Source organism: Oryx dammah, unplaced genomic scaffold, assembly GCF_014754425.2.
Source record: "Oryx dammah isolate SB20612 unplaced genomic scaffold, SCBI_Odam_1.1 HiC_scaffold_12, whole genome shotgun sequence".
Taxonomy (NCBI): Eukaryota; Metazoa; Chordata; class Mammalia; order Artiodactyla; family Bovidae; genus Oryx; species Oryx dammah.
The window spans coordinates 68,738,248-68,760,165 of NW_024070196.1; the positions used below are offsets into that span (position 1 = coordinate 68,738,248).

A 21,918-nucleotide genomic window follows, 5' to 3' on the forward strand; every position below is an offset into this window, starting at 1 on the left:
AGCATGGGGCTGTGTCCCCCTCTATGCTGTCCCCTGGGGTGCTGGGCATAGTGTCTTGTACTTGTAGATTCCCAAATGCCAGTGGGGAAAATTTTTTTTTTCCACAAAAGCTACATGTGGCCCAGCTTCTCAGCTCCTATTCAGAGGCTTATCCTAAGACAAGGATATGTGATGATATTGAGAGCTCACTGTATTCATTTACATTTAAAATTCTTTGTTATAGAGAATTTAAAACATCTGTAAGAGTAGACAATAGTAAAATGGACCCGCATTCACCCATTTCTCCAGATTCAACAATTATTAGCTTCCTGGCCAATCTTATTTCACCTGAGTGCCCTTACCCCACATCATTTTGAAGTGAACTTCAAATATCATACATCACCTGTAAATATTTCAGTAAGTATCTTTAAAGGATAAGGACTTTTAAAAAACATATCCACAGCACCATTGTTACAGCTAAAATTAGCAATAATTCCTTGTTATCATCAAATATCAAGTCAGTGTTCAAAGTTTCAGTGGCCTCAAATGCCATAAATTTTTTTTTCATAAGTGTTTTTTTGATACATTTGTTTGTATCAGAACCTAAATAAGGTCTGCCTATAGAATGTCCCACAGTCTGTGGGACTTCCCCGGTGGTCCAGTGGTTAAGAACCTGCCTTCCACTGCAGGGGATGTGGGTTTGATCCCTGTTCTGGGAACTAAGATCCCACAAGCCACAGGGAAACTGAGCCGATGTGCTCTGAAGCCCGCTCACCACCACTAGAGAGAAGCCTGCACGCCACAGTGAGCATCCAGAGTGCTGTAACGAAGCCCCGACGCAGCCAAATATATTAATCAACTTCTGAAAAGTTGCAAAAAAAGAGTGTCCCTCTAGTTTTGCTGGTTGGCTGCTGTTGGTGTGGGTTAACACATTCCTGTGTCCTCTGTAGTCCCCTAGCTTGGCAGATGGAGCTGGAGACTTGCTGAGGTGGCGACGCGCTCCTCCATCAGGAACCCGTCATGTCTGGTGACTTCCTGGTCTTTGACGTTAGCAGGTGGTAGCAGTCAGTCTTAGGTTAACCTAATTCTATCATCTTTCCTCACTTATTAGCAGGAATACTTCTATAAAGAGAAATTCACCCTCATCTGCTTGGGTTACTCAAGGATACAGTTCACACAGGAAAGGAAGAATAAATGCTGTGTCAACCCACTGCCGCATAGTCCTCACTGATACTCATATCATCCGGCCTTCTCTCTGCCTAGTGCAGCCTCTCCGGTTGGTTCTGGAGTCCTCTGGAAAGGACCCTGATGGTGTTGATAGCGTCCTGTGACTGGCTTGAAAAAATGTTCCAGGCTCTTGCACTTGTCTTGGCTCAGCCCTGGAGTCAGCCGTTTCTGACTATACTCCAGCTGGGAGGCTGGCGGGTGCTAGGATGAGTCATGTGAAAACAGGAAATGGCCTTGACACCACCCTGCTTTGACTTGCAGGAATCTTCAAAAGGAACGGAGGCAGAGGTACAAACCTCAGTGTTCCGTTTGCCCGGTGTCTTCATGAGCTGGGCAGAGGCTGTTCTAGCTGTATTTAAGGCTTTTGAGTCATCAAAGAAAACTTCAACGCGTGACACAAAAATTGTGATGGAGACAGTACCCTGTATTTTTACCCTGTTCTATCTTAGATTCCACTAATGACTGTATTTGAACAGTGACTAGTGGTGTATAGGGCTTCCATGCTGGCTCAGCTGGTAAAGAATCCGCCTGCAATGCGGGAGACCTGGGTTCGATCCCTGGGTTGGGAAGATCCCCTGGGAAGGGAAAGGCTACCCACTCCAATATTCTGGCCTGGAGAAGTCCATGGACTGGATAGTCCATGGGGTCGCAAAGAGCTGGACACGCCTGAGCGACTGTCACTAGTGGTGAATAAGGTGCTTATGCATATGTCATCCCATTTGATGACAAACCCAGGGGGAAAGGTTGTCATTATGTCCTGGCAGCGACTGAGAAAGCCAGGGTTTGTTCCACTGCGTTGGTGTCGCTTAGCGGGTGGCGGAGCTAAGACCTGAACCCCACACCTTCTGGAATTCCACACCGGAGCCTGTCCTCTTAGTGTTAGGAGCTGTGTCTTCCCACCCAAACAAGCCGTCCCTCCATATCCCCCTTGTAGACACTTCCCTGGTCCCACTTGGGAGACCTGCAGGTGGGCAGCCTCCCCCATGAAGAGATGGTGGGCATCCTTGGTCCCCTCTCGGTTCCCACCAGTTCCCTTCATTCAGGAGATACTCTGCCTCGCCCGTCTTCAGGGTCAGTCCCTGCATGAGACCCCACAGCAGCGCCCCCCCCTTTTTTTTAAGCAGGACCTTTTGTCATCAGGTCTTTGCTAAACACTGAAACCATTGGCAAGGTCAGCTGCCTACGTGCACTAGGCTTGCCCGTTATCCACGGCCACGGAACTCTGAGGCTTAAAACAGCAACAATGGTTTTATTATTGCCCACAGTTTTCTGTTGGGTGGGAATCCAGAAAGGGCTTGGTTGGACAGTTCTGGCTCAGGCCCTCGAGTGGGGCCACAGTCAGCTGGTGCCTGGGGTTGGGATGGCAGGTTCTGGCGCTTCTGGAGGCTGGCCGAACCTCTCTCTCAATCCACAGGGTCTCAGAGCTCCTCCTTGTGCTCTGGTCACACGGCTGGTTTGCGCTGCAGCACCGTGGCTTCAGAGCAGACAGGCTGCTTCCCTCGGGGCTGGCTTCCCTCAGAGGGAGCATCCCAAGAGAGCGGGGCAGACAGGCACGGACCAGACCTGATCCGGAGACTGCGGTTTCAGCAGCACTGCTTTGATCACTGAACCCAGAGTTGTCTTAGATCCTTAATCCAGTTTGAGTTCATGTTTTTATATGGTGTAAGTTAAGGGTCCAGTTTCACTTATTTGCACGTGGATACAGTATCCAGTTTTTCCAGCACCGTTAGTTGAAGCGGGCTTCCCAGGTGGCGCGGTGGTAATGAATCCACCCTGCAAGGCAGGAGACGCAGGAGACGCAGGTTCGATCCCTGGGTCGGAAAGATCTCCTGGAGGAGGGAATTGCAGCCCACTCCAGTATTCTCGCCTGGAGAATCCCATGGGCAGAGGAGCCTGGCAGGCTATAGTCCATGGGGTCGCACAGAGAGCTGGGCACGGCTGAGCCTGCACGTGGCAGCGAATTTGAAGAGAACTGTCCTTTCCCCATTGAGTGGCCTTGGCACCCCTGTCAAAGATCACTTGACCACATATGTGAAGGGGGAAACCAAACCCTTGGAAAAGGCGGTCACTCACTGAACATGCCAGCCTGTCATCCTCAGGGTCCAGCTGCGGCTCTGTCCCCAGGGACCGTGGGAAGTGAAGTCCAAGAAGATGGACCTCTTTGGTCGCGTCTCGCTTCTCAAGACCGCTGTGACCAGCTGCAGAGCCCTCTACTCACACAGAGTGCTTGCAGTAGCCTCAGAGGCGGCGGGCGGATCAGGAGCAGACCCTGAGGCTGCCTGCAGAGGCTGCTGGCAGGCGCCTGATGCTCAACACCGGGGCCTCCTTCCCTACTTTCCCTTCCTCCCGCACCCATGCAGCCCGCTCACCCACAGGGCCAGCCTCAGCTCTGCCTCTCCAGGGTCATCTGACCTCGTCCTCCACAGTCACACTCTGGTAACAGCGGACTCTGACCGTCCTGACAGAGAGGGAGTTAGAGCTGGGTCCTCAGCTCACTTTCCTGCTGGATCAGGCAGCCCCAAAGCAGACCACCCCCAAACCCAGAGGCTTAAAGCAAGGAGGGGGTCGGGACTTCCCTAGTGGTCCAGTGGCTAAGACTTGGCACTCCCAATACAAGGGGCCTGGGTTCCATCCCTGGTCAGGGAACTATGTCCCACATGCTGCAGCTAAGACCTGGTACAGCCAAATAAATAAAAATTAATTTAAAAAATATTAAAAAAATAAAGCAAGGGAGGCAATTATTTTTGTTTGGGTATCTGCCCCAGCTCTGCCTCAGCAAGAGATACCCTGCTCCCTCCTCTGCCCTGTGGGGTGGGGGAGCCACGCACCTTTATTCCTGTCCACGCTCCACTGGCCGAGTGCAAGCACGTAACCCCACCCAGTGTCGGTGGGGTGGGAACTCACCCACTTCCCACTCCAGTGGCAAATCCCCGTGGCAAAGGACTTGGGCATATAAGGGTAATTCAAGGAGGATTTTAAATTGGGTGTGGGGGGGAAGCTTCAGTTTATCCCAACCTCCAACCTCCCTTTCAACTATCACACTCTTCATTTGTTTAAGGTGAGCTCCGGGGTTCCTTCCAGCCCCAGCCTCCTGAGAATTTGATGGGTCGACCGGCTGGAAGAAAGGGAGATGAGCTATCAGAAATGATTATGCCTGGCACTGAGCTTGGCACATCGAGGGGTGCAGGTCTCTTGACTCAGTGGCTTGGAGGTCGGAGTCCAGGCAGCCGAGAGCTGGTGGCTGAGCTGGTAGAGGAGGACCAAAGGATGCTTCTGTTGGGCATCCCGTGTCCTCTGGCCTCCCTGCTCCTGCACAGACCCGTGGGAGCTCTCTGGGGCTGCAGCAGCGGCATGCAGGTGCTCATCTTCCTTTATTCCTACTGTTGATATTGGATTTGGTCCAGGGGCAGCGGAGGCCCCTGCTGTGAGCCCAGGGGCGCATGGGAATAGGGCTAATGGTGTTTCCAGGTCCCAGTCTGGGGAGACTTGAGCAGGCTGGGTGGGGACAAGGAAGGCACTGCCCCTGAATTTTCCGCTTTTAGAAAATTAAATTATTTTGCCAGATGCAGGCACAGAGCGATTTTCTTCATCTGAGTCCCACAGTTGTACTAAACTTGACTTTATTTTGCCTGTCAGTTTTACCGAGTCTGTGCCTCCTGGACGTGGGATTACAACATTCTCGGCCTCCGAGCAGACTCCTGTGGTGCCTCCTCTCCCACCGGAGTCAGCTTCTCGACCTGCTGTTGGGGCCTTCTAGCCCAGCAAGCCTGCAGCCCACCTGCTCCCCCTCCCACTGCGGTCCTAGTTTGTACGAGGTGGCGTCGGGTCATCTCTGTGCACGTGCAGCTGCTCAAGGCCAGGACCGTAGATCATATTTCATCTGTTTCCTCCCAGAAGGCCCATCGCATGATAGGGGACCACAGATCATATTTCATCTGTTTCCTCCCAGAAGGCCCATCGCACGTTAGATCAGCGTTCAGTAACTTAGCCGGCCACACACAGCACAGACCTGCCATCGGGGCCTGGGAAGCTGGTGGGAGGAGAATGTCTAGGTAGAAAAGGAAGGTAAAGGTCCTCTTGTCCAGCCATCTGTCTGTTCATTGACTTCTTTATTCTTCATTTATCATTTTTTATTGGCGTATAGTTGCTTTACGACGTCGTGTTAGTTTCTGCTGTACAACAAAGTGAATCAGCTCTTAAGTATGCAAATATCGCCTCCCTCTTGAACTCCAACCCCCGTCCTGCCCTCTAGGTCATCACAGAGCACCGAGCTGAGCTCCCTGTGCTCTACAGCAACTTCCCACTAGCTGTCTGGTTTACACTTGGTAGGGTGAATACACTGATTTCTTCCGGTAGCGTTTCTGGCCCCCTCAGCACCAGCCTTGAGCAAATCTCTCAGGTGACAGAATAAACCTTCATCTCCCAAGATAAGGTGGGCTTCCTTAGCTAACTCTGTTAGAGCACCCTTCTTCCATGATCTGAGATGGGCTTCCAGACAGAACCTGTCCTCACTGGGGGTGTTTCTCTGCCCTGCAGTGGCTGGACTTATCCTCTCCATGTGGCCCCACTGTTCATCTTCAGAGAGACTGACTTAGCATCCTGTGTTTTCTCTGTTGTTCCACGACAGTTGCACAACATTCAGTGGTAGAAGACAATGATAAGCACCTCACTGTTTGCGTGGGTCAGGAGTTCACGAGCAGGCGGCTAGCTGGAGGAGCTGTGGCTGGGGATGGTCTCATGAGGGCGACACTCACCTGAAGGCTTGACCGGGGCTGGAGGATGCACTTCCAAGGCCACTCCCTCCACCTGCCTGGGCCAAGTGGTGCTGGCCGTGGACAGGAGGCCTCCGCTCCTAGCTCCGTGGGCCCGTCCGAAGTGTCCTCACCACATGGCTGCTGGCTTTCCCCAGGGGGAGTGAGCCCAGAGTGAGCACGCAGGAAGAAGCGCTTGGTAGGCTCTTTCGTAAGTGACGGGGATGTTCTGAATGAAGAGTTCTGCGGGCAGCGAGTGCTTAACGAGTGAGAGTCTCCTGTGTGACCCCATGGCCCTGTTTACCTGGCCCAGTCAAGGGGAGCAGGCTGGATTTGCCAGAGGATGGAGAAGACGTGCCTGAGGTCTCTCTCGGGGGTAGCCACGCTGTGGACTGTCCTTCCGGAGCTGAAGAACTGTGTTGTGGGGAGACCCCTCTCTGCTGACAGGACCCCTCCCTTGCTCAGTCCAGATGCTGGGGGAGAGACAGACGGCCACGTGTTCTTTTCTTTCTTTTCTTTGAATCTTTACTGATTTGGCCATTCCAGGTCTTCACTGTGGCACACGGGATCCTTCCTCTTCACTGTGGCATGTGGAGTCTTTAGCTGCGACATTTGAACTCTTAATTGTGGCCTGTGGGAAGGATCTAGTTCCCTGACCAAGGATCAAACCCAGGCCCTCTGCATTGGGAGTGCGCGGTCTTACCTACTGGACCGCCCAGGAAGTCCCAGGAGGCCACATACGCTTGCTGGATGCTGTGGGGGCTCGGGAGAGAGAGACTGTCCCACAGAGACCCTGACTGCATCTGTCTCACTCACCGACCGGACCCCGGGGCCTGGCCTGCCACGCTGACTGAAGAGAAGAATGAACGTGCGCAGGGGTGAAGCCTCTGTTCGCGAGTCCGTGACGACCGTCTGGGAACTTTGATCTTGCAGGCTGCTGTCATGGCTCGACACGAATTGAGCTGCAGTTTCTGCTTCCATCGAAGCTGGGTGGGAGTCAACTTTTATGTAAGATTATTTCATGTAATATTAATGTCAGTGCCCGTAATACCAGAGGCCATGAAGGGAAGAAGTAGAATTCTTGAATAAATCACATGTCTCACCATCAGTAAACTCATAATCTACATTTAAATTCCTAATTGTCCTTGTCGTTGTTCAGTTGCTCAGTCATGTCTGACTTGTGCCCCCATAGACTGGAGCACGCCAGGCTTCCCTGTCCTTCACTATCCCCTGGAGTTTGCTCAGACTTATGACCATGAGTTGGTGATGCCATCCAACCAGCTCATCCTTTCACCCCCTCCTCCTGCCCTCAGTCTTTCCCAGCATCGGGGTCTTTTCCAATGAGTCCGCTCTTCGAATCAGGTGGCCAAAGTATTGGAGCTTCGGCTTCCTCGTCAGTCCTTCCAGTGAATGTTCAGGACTGATTTCCTTTAGGACTGACTGGTTTGATCTCCTTACAGTCCAAGGGACTGTCAAGAGTCTTCTTCAACGTCACAGTTCAAAAGCATCAATTCTTTGGCACTTAGCCCTCTTTAAGGTCTAACTCTCACATCTGTACAGGATTCCTGGAAAAACCATAGCTTTGACTATACAGACCTTTGCTGGCAAAATGGTACCTCTGCTTTTTAATACGCTGCCAAGATTTGTCATAGTGTGTTAAATTTTGGTTTCTTCTTAAATGACGTTTTAATCTTCCTCTTGTCTTGGTAACTGATTTTCTTTTTTAGCTTCCTTTGCTTGACGTGGGCTTCCCTTGTGGCTCAGATGGTAAAGAATCTGCCTGCGGTGTTGGAGACCTGGGTTTGATCCCTGGGTTGGGAAGATCCCCTGGAGAAGGGAACGGCTACCCACTCCAGTGTTCTGGCCTGGAGAATTCCCTGGACTCTATAGTCCATGGGTTGCAAAGAGTCAGACACAACTTTTACTTTCCCTTGCTTGATGTGGCATTTGGTGGGTGGAGGGTGGGTGGGTATGCTTTAGTGCTGCTGAATTTTTGAGCTCAGAGATCACTTGTTAAAGGAAGAATCTAGGAGGCTGGGACACCCTGTAGATCGTGGCTGCAGCTACATGGATTGTGTGATGATTTAAGAAATTAAATCTGTTCAAGTTCCCTGAATTGTTCTGTGTAGGCTCATGACTGAGCTCAAAGTAGATCCTGTCCTGTGCCCTAGGGACCCGTCATCTCGCTCTGGAGACACTCGCGCACACAGCCCCATTCCTGGGCTGGCTCACAGGGACCCATCCCCAAAGTCCTTCAGCGCCGCTGTTGGCCATCAGCATACACAGGAGGGACGAACTTAAAATGTGACAGATTTTAAATGGATTTTATTTACTATGGAAATTTTCAAGCACATGAAAGTAGCTGATACCCCATCACCTAGTGTCAGCAAGTCTCACCATAAGGCCTCCCTGCCCGCCCCCCCCATTTGGAGTCAGTCCCATGGAGACTTCCCTGGTAGTCCAGTGGGTGGGACTCAGCCTTCCAGCACAAGGGCTGCGGGTTGGATCCCTGGGTGGGGAGCTAAGCTCTCTCATGACTCACTGCCCCAAAACCAGAACATAAAGAACAGAGCAGTATTGTAACAAATTCAATAAAGACTTTTAAAAATGGTCCACATAAAAAAATTTTTTTTTAATTTGAAGTAAGTCCCAGACATCTTTTACTTAATTCCAAGGATTAAGTTAAAAATAATTTTAATAATAGTGAATATTTGTAAATATTATGTATCTCTTTAGAAATGAAGGTTTCTTAAAAATTCATCTAAACAGCATTAAAATGCCTAAAAATTTAACAGTAATTCCTTAATATTATCAAGTATTCAGTAAATATTAAAATTTCCCCATTGATTTTTTTTTAAATTAAAAACATTGTAGGCACTCAATGGATATTTCTTGAATGAAAGTTTCTTTAAATTCTATGGTTCTTTACAATTTCACAAGGTTCACACACATGATTTCATATAATTTGATAATAAGTTTTCCCCATTGATTACAATTATTTTTTTAAAGTTTCCAGAAATCAGGATCCAAATAGAGTCCATTCAGTATAATTGTTGCTACTTCTCAGATTTTTTAAAATAAACTTTTTGTTTTGAAATAATTTCAAAATTACAAGAATAGTACCAAGAATGCCCACCCCTCAGATCCCTCAATTATTTTTCTTAATATTTATGTTCATTTATTTGGCTGCCCCTAGTCTCAGCAGCAACCACGCTTCAGATGGTGAAGAATCCACCTGCAATGTGGGAGACTCGGGTTGGATCCCTGGGTTGGGAAGATCCCCTGGAGAAGGTAATGGCAACCCACTCCAGGGAGGGTCTCATGGACAGAGGAACCCGGCGGGGCTACAGCCCGTGGGGTAATAGAGAGTCGGGCATGACTGAGCAGCTAACAGTTTCACTTTCAGTCCCAGTAGTAGCACACAGGACCTTTGATCTCAGTTATGGCATGAGGGCTCCAGCTCCCTGACCAGGGATCAAACCCGGGGCCCCTGCACTGGGCGAACCCTGGAACACCAGAGAAGTCCCTCCCCAAACTGTTAATATACTACCTTTATCATTCTCTAGAAGGAAATGGCAACCCACACCAGTATTCTTGCCTGGAAAAATCCCATGGACCGAGGAGCCCGGTGGGTTATAGTCCACAGGGTCACAGAGCTGGACACGACTGAAGCAACTTAGCACAGCAATATATTTGTATTATTATTTTTTTAACTCTTGACGAATAAGTATCCGACACGAGGCCTGTGATCACGTAACACATCAGCATGCATTCCTTAACCCAGAACATTCTCTGACATATGCACAGTGTAAACACTGATACGGTGCCACCATCCAACCCGTGGACCCCGTTTGTATTTTGCCAGTTGTCCCAATCATGTCCCTTCAGGGAAGGAGATCCACTCCCGGACCATCGATTGCATTTGGTTGTCCTGTCTGGTCACTTTAGTTTCAGTCTGGAACAGTTTTCCATTTTTCCTTGTCTCTGGTGGCCTGAGAGTTTTTGATAAATTCAGGCCAGTTACTTTGTAGAATATGCCTCAGTATGGGAGTGCCTGGAGTTCCCTTATGTTTAGAAGCTGCTGCTGCTGCTGCTGCTTCAGTCGTGTCCAACTCTGAGCGACCCCAGAGACGGCAGCCCACCAGGCTCCCCCGTCCCTGGGATTCTCCAGGCAAGAACACTGGAGTGGGCTGCCATTTCCTTCTCCAATGCCTGAAAGTGAAAAGTGAAAGCGAAGCTGCTCAGTCGTCCTGCATTTGCAGCAGGAACACCATAGGATGCATACTGTGCCTTTTGCAGTGCTCCAGATCAGGGGGCATGCCATGGTTTTTTGTTTGTTTGTTTCTTTCTGGCATGTGGGATCTTAGTTCCTCAACGAGGAATCAAACCCAGACCCCCTGCATGGGAAGCTCAGAATCTTGGCCACTGGACGGCCAGGGGAGCCCCAGGAGGCACACCGTGTTCATTTGTCCCACTGCTAACAAACGTGGCTTCCATCATTTCATTAAGATGGTGTTTGCCAGGTTTTTCCAACTGCGAAGCTACATTTATAATATTAATTTAATGACTGATTAGAAAATATTTTTATGGGGAGGCACCTTGAGGCTCTGTAAAACTATTCCTCACCTAGAATCCCCACTGGTATTTAACACCCTTTGGTGATTCTTGCGTGAATCAGTTACAACTCTGATGGTTGGTCTTTAAAAAGAGCTTTTCCCTATTCACTTATTTATGTCAGAGTGAACTCATGGATTTCTAGCTATCCAATGGGTTAATATCTATCACTATCATTTATTTTGATGCTCAAGTTGTCCTGGATTTGGGTAAGAGGAATCTTTCTATCTTACCTGTTTTTATTTATTTATTTTTAAAAATATGTATTCATTTATTTGACCGTGTTGGGTCTTAGTTACAGCACCTGGGATCTTTATTGCATCACGCGGGATCTTTCCTAGTGGCACACGGACTCTCTGGTTGTGGCACCCAGGCTTAGTTGCTCTGACACATGTGGGATCTTAGTTTCCTGATCACGGATGGAACCCATGTCCCATGCATTGCAAGGTGGATTCTTAACCACTGGGCCACCAGGGATGTCCCAGCTTTTGTCTTTCTATATGTCTGGGTTGAAACTTGCTGCCTGTCCTTTTTTTTTTTTTTTTTTCTTGCCCGTTTTCACTTTTTGTGAAAATCCCCCAGAAAGCATAGTCCAAGGCAAGAAATGTTAAAGAGTCAACACTTTGAGAGGTGCGATCACAGGGCAGTGAAGCAGAATTGGGGAGTGGAAGGACAGAAGTGATGATACAGTGCGCTTCCTTTGCTGGATGTCGCTTTGCCTTGAGCGGCAGAGACACAGTGGGCCTGGCGCACAGACTCCTCCAGAATATATGTGAGGAGAAAACGTGCATCCAAGCAGTCCACAGAAGCAAAGGGGAGGGAGGTTGTATCTGCCTGGTTCACCCCCATTTCCCGATTCCCACTGTCATTTTACGAAAGTCCATAAGCAGAGGGACAGCTGGACAAGGAGGAAGCGCTGACCCAGAGACAGAGGAGGAGGCAGTCAGGGGAACTGGAGAGAATGCACAAGGTTTGTGTCCAGGGTGCTCCACACCTTGTGCTACTCTGGTCCACTCATGCCCCCAACGGTGTGAGCCCTCCCACCTCTATAGGGATCAAATGGCCAACATCCGCTGCCTCATCGAAAAAGCAAGAGAGGTCCAGAAAAACATCTATTTCTGCTTTATTGACTATGCCAAAGCCGTTGACTGTGTGGGTCACAATAGACTGTGGAAAATTCTGAAAGAGATGGGAATACCAGACCACCTGACCTGCCTCTTGACAAACCTATATGCAGGTCAGGAAGCAACAGTTAGAACTGGACATGGAACAACAAACAGGTTCCAAATTGGAAAAGGAGTATGTCAAGGCTGCATATTGTCACCCTGCTTATTTAACTTCTATGCAGAGTACATCATGAGAAACGCTAGGCTGGAGGAAGCACAAGCTGGAATCAAGATTGCCGGGAGAAATATCAATAACTTCAGATATGCAGATGACATCACCCTTATGGCAGAAAGTGAAGAAGAACTAAAGAGCCTTTTGATGAAAGTGAAAGAGGAGAGTGAAAAAGTTGGCTTAAAGCTCAACATTCATAAAACGAAGATCATGTCATCTGGTCCCATCACTTCATGGCAAATAGATGGGGAAACAGTGGAAACAGTGGCTGACTTTATTTTTGAGGGCTCTAAAATCACTGCAGATGGTGATTGCAGCCATGCAATTAAAATATGTTTACTCCTTGGAAGGAAAGTTATGATCAACCGAGACAGCGTATTAAAAAGCAGAGACATTACTTTGTCTACAAAGGTCCATCTAGTCAAGGCTATGGTTTTTCCAGTAGTCATGTATGGATGTGAGAGTTGGACTATAAAGAAAGCTGAGCGCCGAAGAATGGATGCTTTTGAATTGTGGTGTTGGAGAAGACTCTTGCAGAGTCCCTTGGACTGCAAGGAGATCCAGCCAGTCCATCCTAAAGATCACTCCTGGGTGTTCATTGGAAGGACTAATGTTGAAGCTGAAACTCCAGTACTTTGGCCACCTGATGCAAAGAGCTGACTCATTTGAAAAGACCCTGATGCTGGGAAAGATTGAGGGCAGGAGGAGAAGGGGACGACAGAGGATGAGATGGTTGGATGGCATCACCAGCTCAATGGACATGAGTTTGAGTGAACTCCGGGAGTTGGTGATGGACTGGGAGGCCTGGCGTGCTGTGGTCCATGGGGTCGCAAAGAGTCGAACACGACTGAGCAACTGAACTGAACTGTGATAGGGGGGCCACCGTCTTCCAAAGACACTTCAACCCGTTCCCTGAGAGGGAACATAGCAAGTCCGGTCAGCGACAGGGTCCTTGTCCTGGTGGCCCACTGGGGTCGCCTGGGAGACTGATGCAAGAAGGCTGTGGAGCAGGCTCCTCTGTCTGGTGCTGCTGTGGCGGGTCCCGATGCTGTCATCGGTGTTCATCCTCTTCCCCCACCCCCTCCCCGCCCCTGGCCATTCTAGGTCCTCTGCACCCTCCGCCAGCACCCAGCAGATTTCAGCTGTGCAGGGGGTTGGGTGCTTCTCACCCCCGATGTCGTTCAAGGTCAACCACACATCATCTTCTCTAAGGAATGTAACCAAAGCAGGAGAGAATCAGAAACAGCTGTTCCAGTGAAAGATGAATCTCTTATTGTCATTTGACTCTAGAACTGGTAGAAGAGTTGAGAGAGTAACAGGTGATGAACAGCCAGGGAAAGTAAGTGAGCGCTGAGGAGCAGCGGAATTGCCACAGGGACTCCAGCACCCGCAGGCTACGCGCTGACCGGCTGCTCTTCCTTTTCCCCACCGCCTCTGTGGACAGAGCTTTGGTTTGTCATGGGGAGGAGGGCTGGTGTCTGAATTTCCAGTGAGTGTCTGAAGGAGTGAGTTAAGTAGGTCCAGTCATGGTAGTTGGAACTCAGTTTTCAGACAGTGATCACAGTTGGAAATGGCCCAGGCCTTAGTCACCTCTGCTTCTCCTTACTTTTTTTTTTGAGCTTTATATTTTATATTGGAGTGTAGCCAATTAACAATGTTGTGATAGTTCAGGGGGGGCAGCAAAGGGACTCAGTGATACGTATGCATGTTCCCCTTACTTTGGAACCATTAGCTCCATGATCTTGTAACCAGCACAGAGTCAGTCCCTTGTCCCTAGGGGTACTGGATCAGCCCAGCCATTGCCCTCATCTCCTAGGGCTAGAAGAGAACGGTGGTTTCTTTGCTCTTCAGATCTCAGTTCCCAGGTCATTCCTAGCAAGTGGGGGGGGGGCCTCCAAGTCCACCCCCTGGGGTTCCGGGTCTCTAATCACAGTTGTAGCAGTGGGTTCCCACCCTGCTCCAACTCTGTGGTTCTGAGACTCGGTGGAAAGAGCCTGGGGTGGAGTCGGAAGTCTACGCTGCCTGGCAGGGCCCTGGCCTTCTCCCCTCTCCATTTCCCGGTGTCTGCAAGGGCTCAGAGCCCAGCCAGCATGCCCTGCACGTGGCCCTGACATGGGCCCTGCTTCCTCAGCCCCTGTCCCCACTGAGAGCACCACCCACCGCCAAGGCCCAGCCTCTACGTCAGCCCTGAGAGGCATTATCTCCTAGCACTGGCGTCAGGGCCGCCGCCAGCTCCAAGGGTCTGAGATCCCAGGGAGGGGCCTGGAGGTCTCTTCTTCAGGCTGGAACAGCGGTCCCCAGCGTCTTCGGCACCAGGGACCGGTTTCGTGGAAGATGGCTTTCCCGCAGACCTGGGGGCGGGGGACGTTTTGGGGGTGATTGGAGTATGTTACATTTAGGTGCATTGTATTGGCATTGTTATTCCATCAGCTCCAGCTCGGATCATCAGGCTGTAGATCCCGGAGGTTGGGGACCCTTGGTCCCGGACCACCGAGTCTGGGAGCCTCACCCCATCCCTCCTCTTGCATCCCACAGAAATCAGGGGGAGATGGCCCACACCTGCCGTGCCACCATCAACCTGTTCACCGCGCACTTCGACACGGAGGACTCTTGCGGTATCGTGCTGACCAGCGGGGGCAGGACCTACCACCTCAAGGCCGGCTCGGAGGTGGAGCGGCAGCAGTGGGTCACCGCCCTGGAGCTGGCCAAGGCCAAGGCTGTCCGCATGATGAGCAACCACTCAGGTAGCCAGCGCTCGGCGTGGCGGGTCTGGAGACCGGGGGAGCTGAGTGTTGGGGGGGCGGTGGTGACTGACCGGCAGACCCACCTCCCCCTGCCCACTCAGCTTCGCGTCCTCAGCAGCCGATGGGCGTTGGGTGGCAGGGGCAGCCGGCAGTTCTCAGGGTGAGGATGTTTGTGGTGGGCAGGGCTCGGTGTGCCTTTCTTGGGTCAACACTGGTCCCTGGGCTTCAGCAGAACCTTTGGATTCTGTGGTGGGTCAGCTCCAGAGGCAGAAGGCGGGGCAAGAGACCAGGATGGTGGGCTTGTGCCTCAGGCCAGACTTTCTCCGTGGTCCGCTTCAGAGACTGAAAACCATTTAGCCAGCCAGAGCTGCTGCCTTCGCCAAGGTGGAAGGTTGGCTCAGAAATCCTAAGCAAGACGTTTTATTTTTCACTTTCATGCATTAATTTTTTTAACATGTAACGTCTTTGTAAGATTTGTAAACCAGCGGTTTCAAAGGCACATGCTGTGAAGTCTGCCCTTGACTCTCTGCCCGGCTGCCCACCCTGTTCTCCCACGCAGGGGCCACTGAGCTTCCAGGATCGTATGTCTTTACATGTGTATATTCAAATAAGTACATTTTTTTGGGCCACACCATGCAACCCGGGGGATCGTAATTCCCTGAGCAGAGATTGAACCCACACCTGCATTGGAAGGCAGTCTTAACCACTGGACTACAGGGAAGTCCCGCAACTAAGTACTTATTTTAAGAAAGTGCAGTCCCCCACTTTGCTGTTTTTTTTTTTTTTTTTCTATTTAGCGATAGTAGATCTTGGGATTCTTTCCCTATGAGTACATGAAAAGCTTCCTCCTTGTTTTTGCAACAGTGCAGTCTCCCTGCACTGGGGTTTCCCCAGCACGAGCCTCTCAGTGCATGTGGAAGGAAGGTCACTGACTGTCAGTTTGACCCTCTGTTTTGGTCTCCACTAGTTGGAATCTGGGTCCCCCCCGCCATGATGACTCTTTTCCTTGGGGTCCACACTCTGGTGTTTGTGTCAGCAGTGATGCTGAACTTGGCAAAGGGCTCCCCCACCGATTCAGGGAGGCCGATTGTGTGCCTCCCAGCATCCTTCCAATTCAAAGATTTCTAAGTCAGTGGGATCCAGTCCGCCTGGGTTCAAACCGTGGCTCCCTTCGTGGCTGTGTGACCTTGGTCAAGGTGCTGCTTTCTGTTGCCTCATTCTCTTCTCTGTAAAGTGGGCTTAATCATAGAACCACCCCTTGAAGGTGTGGTGAGGGCTGACATAGTGGGTGAAATGAACCTGGCACCTGGCTTGGCAAATGCTCAAGGGAAGTCAGCTGTAGTTACTGATAACAGTCACCTTGGCAGCTTTAAAATAACACAGACTCCCAGGTCGCTGGGCAGTGATAAATCTGAATGAATGAGAGCAGTGTTGGGAACAGGGTGGGCAGAGGGCGCCTGCATTAAAAAACACCTCCCTAGATAAGACTGCCAGATTTTCATAAATACAAATACAGGCCACCGAGTTTCATTTGAACTTCAAACACACAACGAATTATGTTTTAGTGTAAATGTGTCCTATACAATGATTGGGACATACTTATACTGCAGTTTGTTTATTGTTATTCAGATGTAAAGCGTCTTTCGCCTTTCATCTGCCTGCATTTAGCTGCATCCTGGGGGGACCGTGATGCTCAGCCCACTTGGAAGCTTCTCAGTCAGAAAGCAGAGCGTGTCCTTTCACTTGACACAGGGGGGCGCTAGAAGACGGTTCATTTGCTTTCCTTGTTCCTGAATCAGGGCCTGAATCAGTTCCTGCAGTGCCAGCCACTTGGCTGGCTTGCCACCTACCTTTCAGCAGTTGTGAATCATTTTCAGATCTTCAGGCCCGCCTCCCAGTGGGTGCCCCAGGAGGCTGTGAGCAGTGAAGCCACCGCCGGACACCCCTATCTCGCGCCTTGCTCCCACCGTGGGGTGGGGGGTGGCTAAGCCAGCCCCTCGGGGGCTCCTTCTATCCTGCCCTGCTCCCCCAGGCTGACCTGCCCCCACGTTGATGTCATAGCCCTATTCTGATATCACAGCCCGGCACTTGGAATTACCCAGGGCCGCCCAGATTCTGCCCTTAGAGCAAACAAGGTGGGCGTTCAGGCAGGGGCTGCAGGGGGGTGGCTGGCCAGTGGCCCTGGGGGCTGAGCCTAAAGAACATCTGGGCAGTCTGCCGTCCTAGAGCTTCAAGATGAAAATCCTCTAAAGGTAGGACCTGGAAGGCTTTCCTGCTGTCCCTGTTGGCCGTGATCCCTCGAGGTGAAAATAAATCCCTGGGGAGTGGGGAGGGTCTGTTTGGGCTCTAGAGAGAGCCCTTGGAAAGCCTGCTGCCTTTGTGCCTCGGCTCACACGTGGCCTTGGAGAGATGGTGGTCTTGCCTTGGTCCCCTCGGCACTCTTCTCATTTGAAGGAACGGCTTCCTGAAAGGTGGGCTTTCTGGCTTGTTGAGTGGGTGGGAGGAGCTGTTCCTGAGCGCTCGGAGAGTGCCTGCAAGTCCTGAGCCATGGCTTCAACTGCCCACCCCACCCCCCCCAGGCTGAGCGGGTGGGGTGCGCTCGCCTCAGGACAAACGGAAAACACGGCCCATTCCAGCCATCAGCCCTCAGATCCCCCAGTCCGAGAAGGAGCAGCCTCATCTGCTGAGGTGGGCAGGCTCAATGAAGTCTTTCATGAGCTCATTAAGGTAGTAAAATATTGACTGGCATGGATTAAACAACAGCAACAACACCACACACACAGACACAGACAGACACACACACACACACAGACACACACACACACCCTGAAAAACTTCTCTGTAACTTAGGTGGGCATGAGGGCCACTAGGGTGAGCACGTTGAAATTCTTAGGGGAGGACCACCGAGATTCTGACGAGATGATCAGGTGGTGCTCAGGAACTCCCATTTTAAACGTACACATTTCTGTTTTTAAAAAATATTTTTGAGTTTATCTTGGCTGCTCCAGGCCTGAGTTGCGGTGCCCGGGGTCTTCAAGCTTCGTTGCAGCATGTGGGGTCTTTAGTTTCAGCGTGTGAACTCTTTTTTTCCCCTAAATATTTGGTTGCCCTGAGTCTTCATTGCTGCACACGGGGGCTACTCTTCTTTGCCGTGCACGGGTTCCTCATTGCGATGGGTTCCCTGGTGGCGCTAGCGGTAAAAGGCCCGCCTGCCAAAGCAGGAGATGTGAGAGATGCGGGTTCGATCCCTGGGTCAGGACCCCTTTTAGGAGAAAATGGCAGCCCACTCCAGTATTCTTGCCTGGAAAATCCCATGGGCAAAGGAGCCTGGTGGGCTACAGTCTACAGGGCCGAAAGGAGTCGGACACGACTGAAGCGACTTAGCACTCTCGGGGAGCACAGGCCCCGTCACAAGGGCTTCAGCAGTTGTGACACATGGAGGCAGAGCTCGCTGGCTCTAGAGCACGGGCTCAGCAGTTGTGCCTCATGGGATAAGTTGCTCTGCCGCACGTGGAATCTTCCTGGAGTGGGAATTGAACCTGTGTCCCCTGCATTGGCAGGTGGATTCTTATCCATTGTACCATCAGGGAAGTCTGCGGCATATGAACTCTTAGCTGTGGCCTATGGGATCTAGTTCCCCAACCGGGGATTGAACTGGGGCCCCCTGCACTGGGAATTTGAAGTCTTAACCTTAGACCATCAGAGAAGCCCCAGAAACCCCATTTGAATATGCGTTCCAGGCAGCGCTCCTGTCAGTCCCCCATGGGTCTCCTTTGAGAAACATGGTCTACTCAGACTTCCTGGATGGCTTGCTGCAGCCATCTTGCTTCCCCCATTTCCAAACAGCACGTTTTCCGTGGAATGAGGGTTTAATTCCATTTTACTACCGTGTATTTTTTTTTTTATGAACGGGATCCAGAGAGACGAGGGGCAGTGTGGGGAGCCCACCAGGCGCACTGGTGTCTGTATCCTTGGCCACTGTCTTCCAGATGTGGCTGCAGCCTTCTCTCCTCCTGAGAAGAGGGACTGTGTCTGTACTGGGAATGCTGCTCTCTTTGCCGTGAGGACTCTGGCTCCACGGTCCTCACCTGGACTGAGAGAGTGGGACTGTGGGTGTGAACTGTTGGTCACTGAAGCTGATAGCAGCGAAAAAGGCATTGCTGACCAGAGGGTTTGGCTTCCGTTTCTCTAGTGGCGCCAGGATGAATATTCAGTGGTACCGGGGGCAGGAGGGTAGGCAGCCATTGCTCATCAATAGGTCAGCAGCTCGAGGTAGGAATTCTCTGCTTGCTTTGGCTGTGGACCCGGGGCCCCCAGAATGCTACATGGCCCTCTGTGCAGATAAACAGATCTGTGCCTAGTTTTTTTTTTTGGGGGGGGGGTCTGTTTCTGGTTTCTAGCCCTTTGGATTAGGCGGTGTCCAGCGTTCAGGTGTTCAGGCGTCGAAGCCCCTGGTGGTCTCAGCACTTCCCTCCAAGCTTCCAGCCCAGGCAAGAGGCAGGCCGTGTCCTGGCCTGTAGTCCTTGGCTCACAGGTTTCGGGACAGAGGGGCTGAAGTCACCCAAACCCTCTGAAACATGGATGAGTCAGCCTCTCTCTCCCTCAAACTCTTCTCTGCCCTGACTCACGTCTGGGCCGCTTCATCCAGTAAGAGGGACAGGGTGGGGGCAGTTAAGATTTCCCCTCAGCAATGCCAGGACAGGAAGCCCAGCTCGCCCCACTCCACTTCATGGGCCCACCCTGGTATCTGGGGAGAGAAAAATCTGTGCTCAGTTTGAGAAATGAGGCCCTGGGGGGGTTTGTCAAAATCAAGGACCAGCCTCCTCATCCTGAGGGCTCTTTGCAGGAGGGCCAGTTGCTCTTACTTTGCCCCTTTCGTGGAGTTGTTGCTCAGTAAACATGTCAGTTGAAAGAGGCATAAAAGCCTCAGGAGGGTGCAGGTGGACTCAAGGATGCTGCAGAACCCAGGGGATGGGACTTTTCAAAAATCTTGTTGTTGTTATGGAAAACTTATGACAAACGGAAGCAGACAGAAGTCTCAGGAACCTGCCCATACTTGTTGCCAGTTATCAACTCAATCTTGTTTCTGTGTCTCTGCTCTCTTCCCTAACCCTGCATCACTTTGAATGTTTGTCAACATTTCAGGGTGTGTCTCTAAAAGATGAGGATGCCTTTTTAAAAAGTTTAATATAGTCAAGGTACCGTTGTCATATCTGAGAAATTAATAATGCAGTGCACTGAGGCTTTTTTTAAAAGGAACTTGTACTCTCCCTGGTGACTCAGAGGTCGGGAGGGAACTAGAAAAGGGCCTGAGAAAGGGGGACACACACGTGCTTCCAGCAGAGAAGGCTGGGCTTTCTTCAGAGTCTGAAGAAGCCAAGGGGAAAGTTAGTATCTCTGGGAGAGAATTTTGGCCCTTCCGGAAGAAGCAGGAATTGGCACAGGGCAGGGCTTCCTGGAAGGACAGAGGCCTCGGAGGGCTCGGCCTTGCCAGGGCCTGCAGGGTAGGGAAGGGACGTGAGTTGGAGTCAGTTCTCAAGTATCCTCATCAGCAAAGGCGAGAGCCACCAGAAGGGAACTTAGCAGAGCAACAGTGTTCTGTTGTATAAGAGGTGTTGACAGTTTGGATTCAGATGTGACCCTGTGCCCATACAGATGGCAGCGGCTTACCCCTGAGGGACTCATGTAAGTCGGTGCTGGCGGAAGAGGCTCAGGGTAACTGGGTCACTCACCAGCGAGTTGGAATGTACGCACAGAATGCGAGCAGGATGACAGCTCAGCTCTCAGGGAGGCTGAGCTGGGTTTTCAAAGCGAGGGCGGTGTTTGTTCCGACTCTTCCCACAGACCCTCTGCCAGCTGGCAGAGCCCAAGAGCCCATGGCCCAGAGGTGGCCCCCTTATTTCAGTAGAAAAATAAGCATTCTGAAATGTTTGTACTGGAGGTGGACTTCGTATGAGGATTAATAGGTCAGAGTCGTTTGACCAGAAAGATAAACTAAAGAGTTACTTGTCTGCATTCCCTCCATTCTTACCGTTAAGATGCTTTAAGCATCATTTTCCTGCCAGGGCAATTATCCTGATACTAATCGTTTCCTTTGTAACTAAAGGGCATAATAGCTCTTACCTTTGTAATTATCAGATTGAGAAGGCTTATGCTTTGTTGCCTTTTAAATGTTAACCTACTCGTGGATCTGTGGGCATGAGCACCAGTCTCTGACGTGGGTGGGGTTCGCAGCTCGTTTCGTCGCTAGTGGCAAAATATGTGACCTGAACCCAAGGCGAGCTGGGATGGGACATCTTCCTGGGTTCCTTTGCCAGCTTGATCTTTGATTTGGAGAGAAACTTACAAAGCTCAAGACTAGGTATTCGGGGCTGTGGAACCAGCAGATGGGCAAGTTCACCCCGACCGGGGGCATAGCTGAATCTCATTTGCATGACGGTGTGCAGGGATGTGGCTTAGTAAAGCGGGCATAAGATTTGGGATCCTAGTTTTGCCATGAGTCATTGTGTAACTTAAAAACAAATTTTGAAAGTTGGTTTACAATGTTATGTTAGTTTCAGGAATACAGCAAAGTAATTCAGTTTTATATACATATATATATATATGTATGTGTATTCCTTTCCATTTTAGATATTACAAGATACTGAATGTACAAGACAGGGAACTAATTACTTATCTAGTAATAGGAGTGTGTATTTGCTAATCCTAAACTCCTAATTTGTCCCTGCCCCCCACCCCCGCACTTTCCCCTTTGATAACCATAATACTGTTTTCTATATTGGTTGTGAGTCTGTTTCTGTTTTGTAAATAAGTTCATTTTTTTTTTCTTAGACTCCACAGATAAGCGATGTCACTTTTTATTTGTCTTTCTCTGTCTTACTTTACTTAGGATGATAATCTCTAGGTCCACGCATGTGTTGCGAATGGCTTCGTTCACTCTTTGCGGCTGAGTAATACTGCATTGTGTACATATATATATATATATTCCTTATCTTCTTTACCCATCCCTCTGTCGACGGACACTTAGGTTGCTTCTACGTCTGGCTGCTGTGAACATTGGGGCACCCATACCTTTTTGAATTTGAGTTTTCGTCTTTTCCATTGTATAACAATTTTTTAAAATTTACTTGGATTGCTCAGGGTCTTAGTTGCTGCCCACGGGATCTTCACTGCATCACGTGTGATCTCTTGCTGAGGTGCACAGACTCCCAAGCTGTGTGATCTCTGGTTGAGGTGCACAGACTCCCAAGTTGTGTGATCTCTGG

The 21,918-nt window shown here is 50.5% G+C and overlaps 1 protein-coding gene across 1 annotated transcript in view; it reads left to right on the forward strand.

The window, feature by feature from the left end:
- Positions 1-21,918, forward strand: part of OSBP2 (oxysterol binding protein 2) — a 120,394-nt gene that overhangs the window by 10,670 nt on the left and 87,806 nt on the right. The window contains exon 2 of the mRNA XM_040251114.1: positions 14,445-14,653. Coding sequence (XP_040107048.1) covers positions 14,445-14,653 — 209 coding nt within the window. The remainder of the gene's footprint in view (positions 1-14,444; positions 14,654-21,918) is intronic.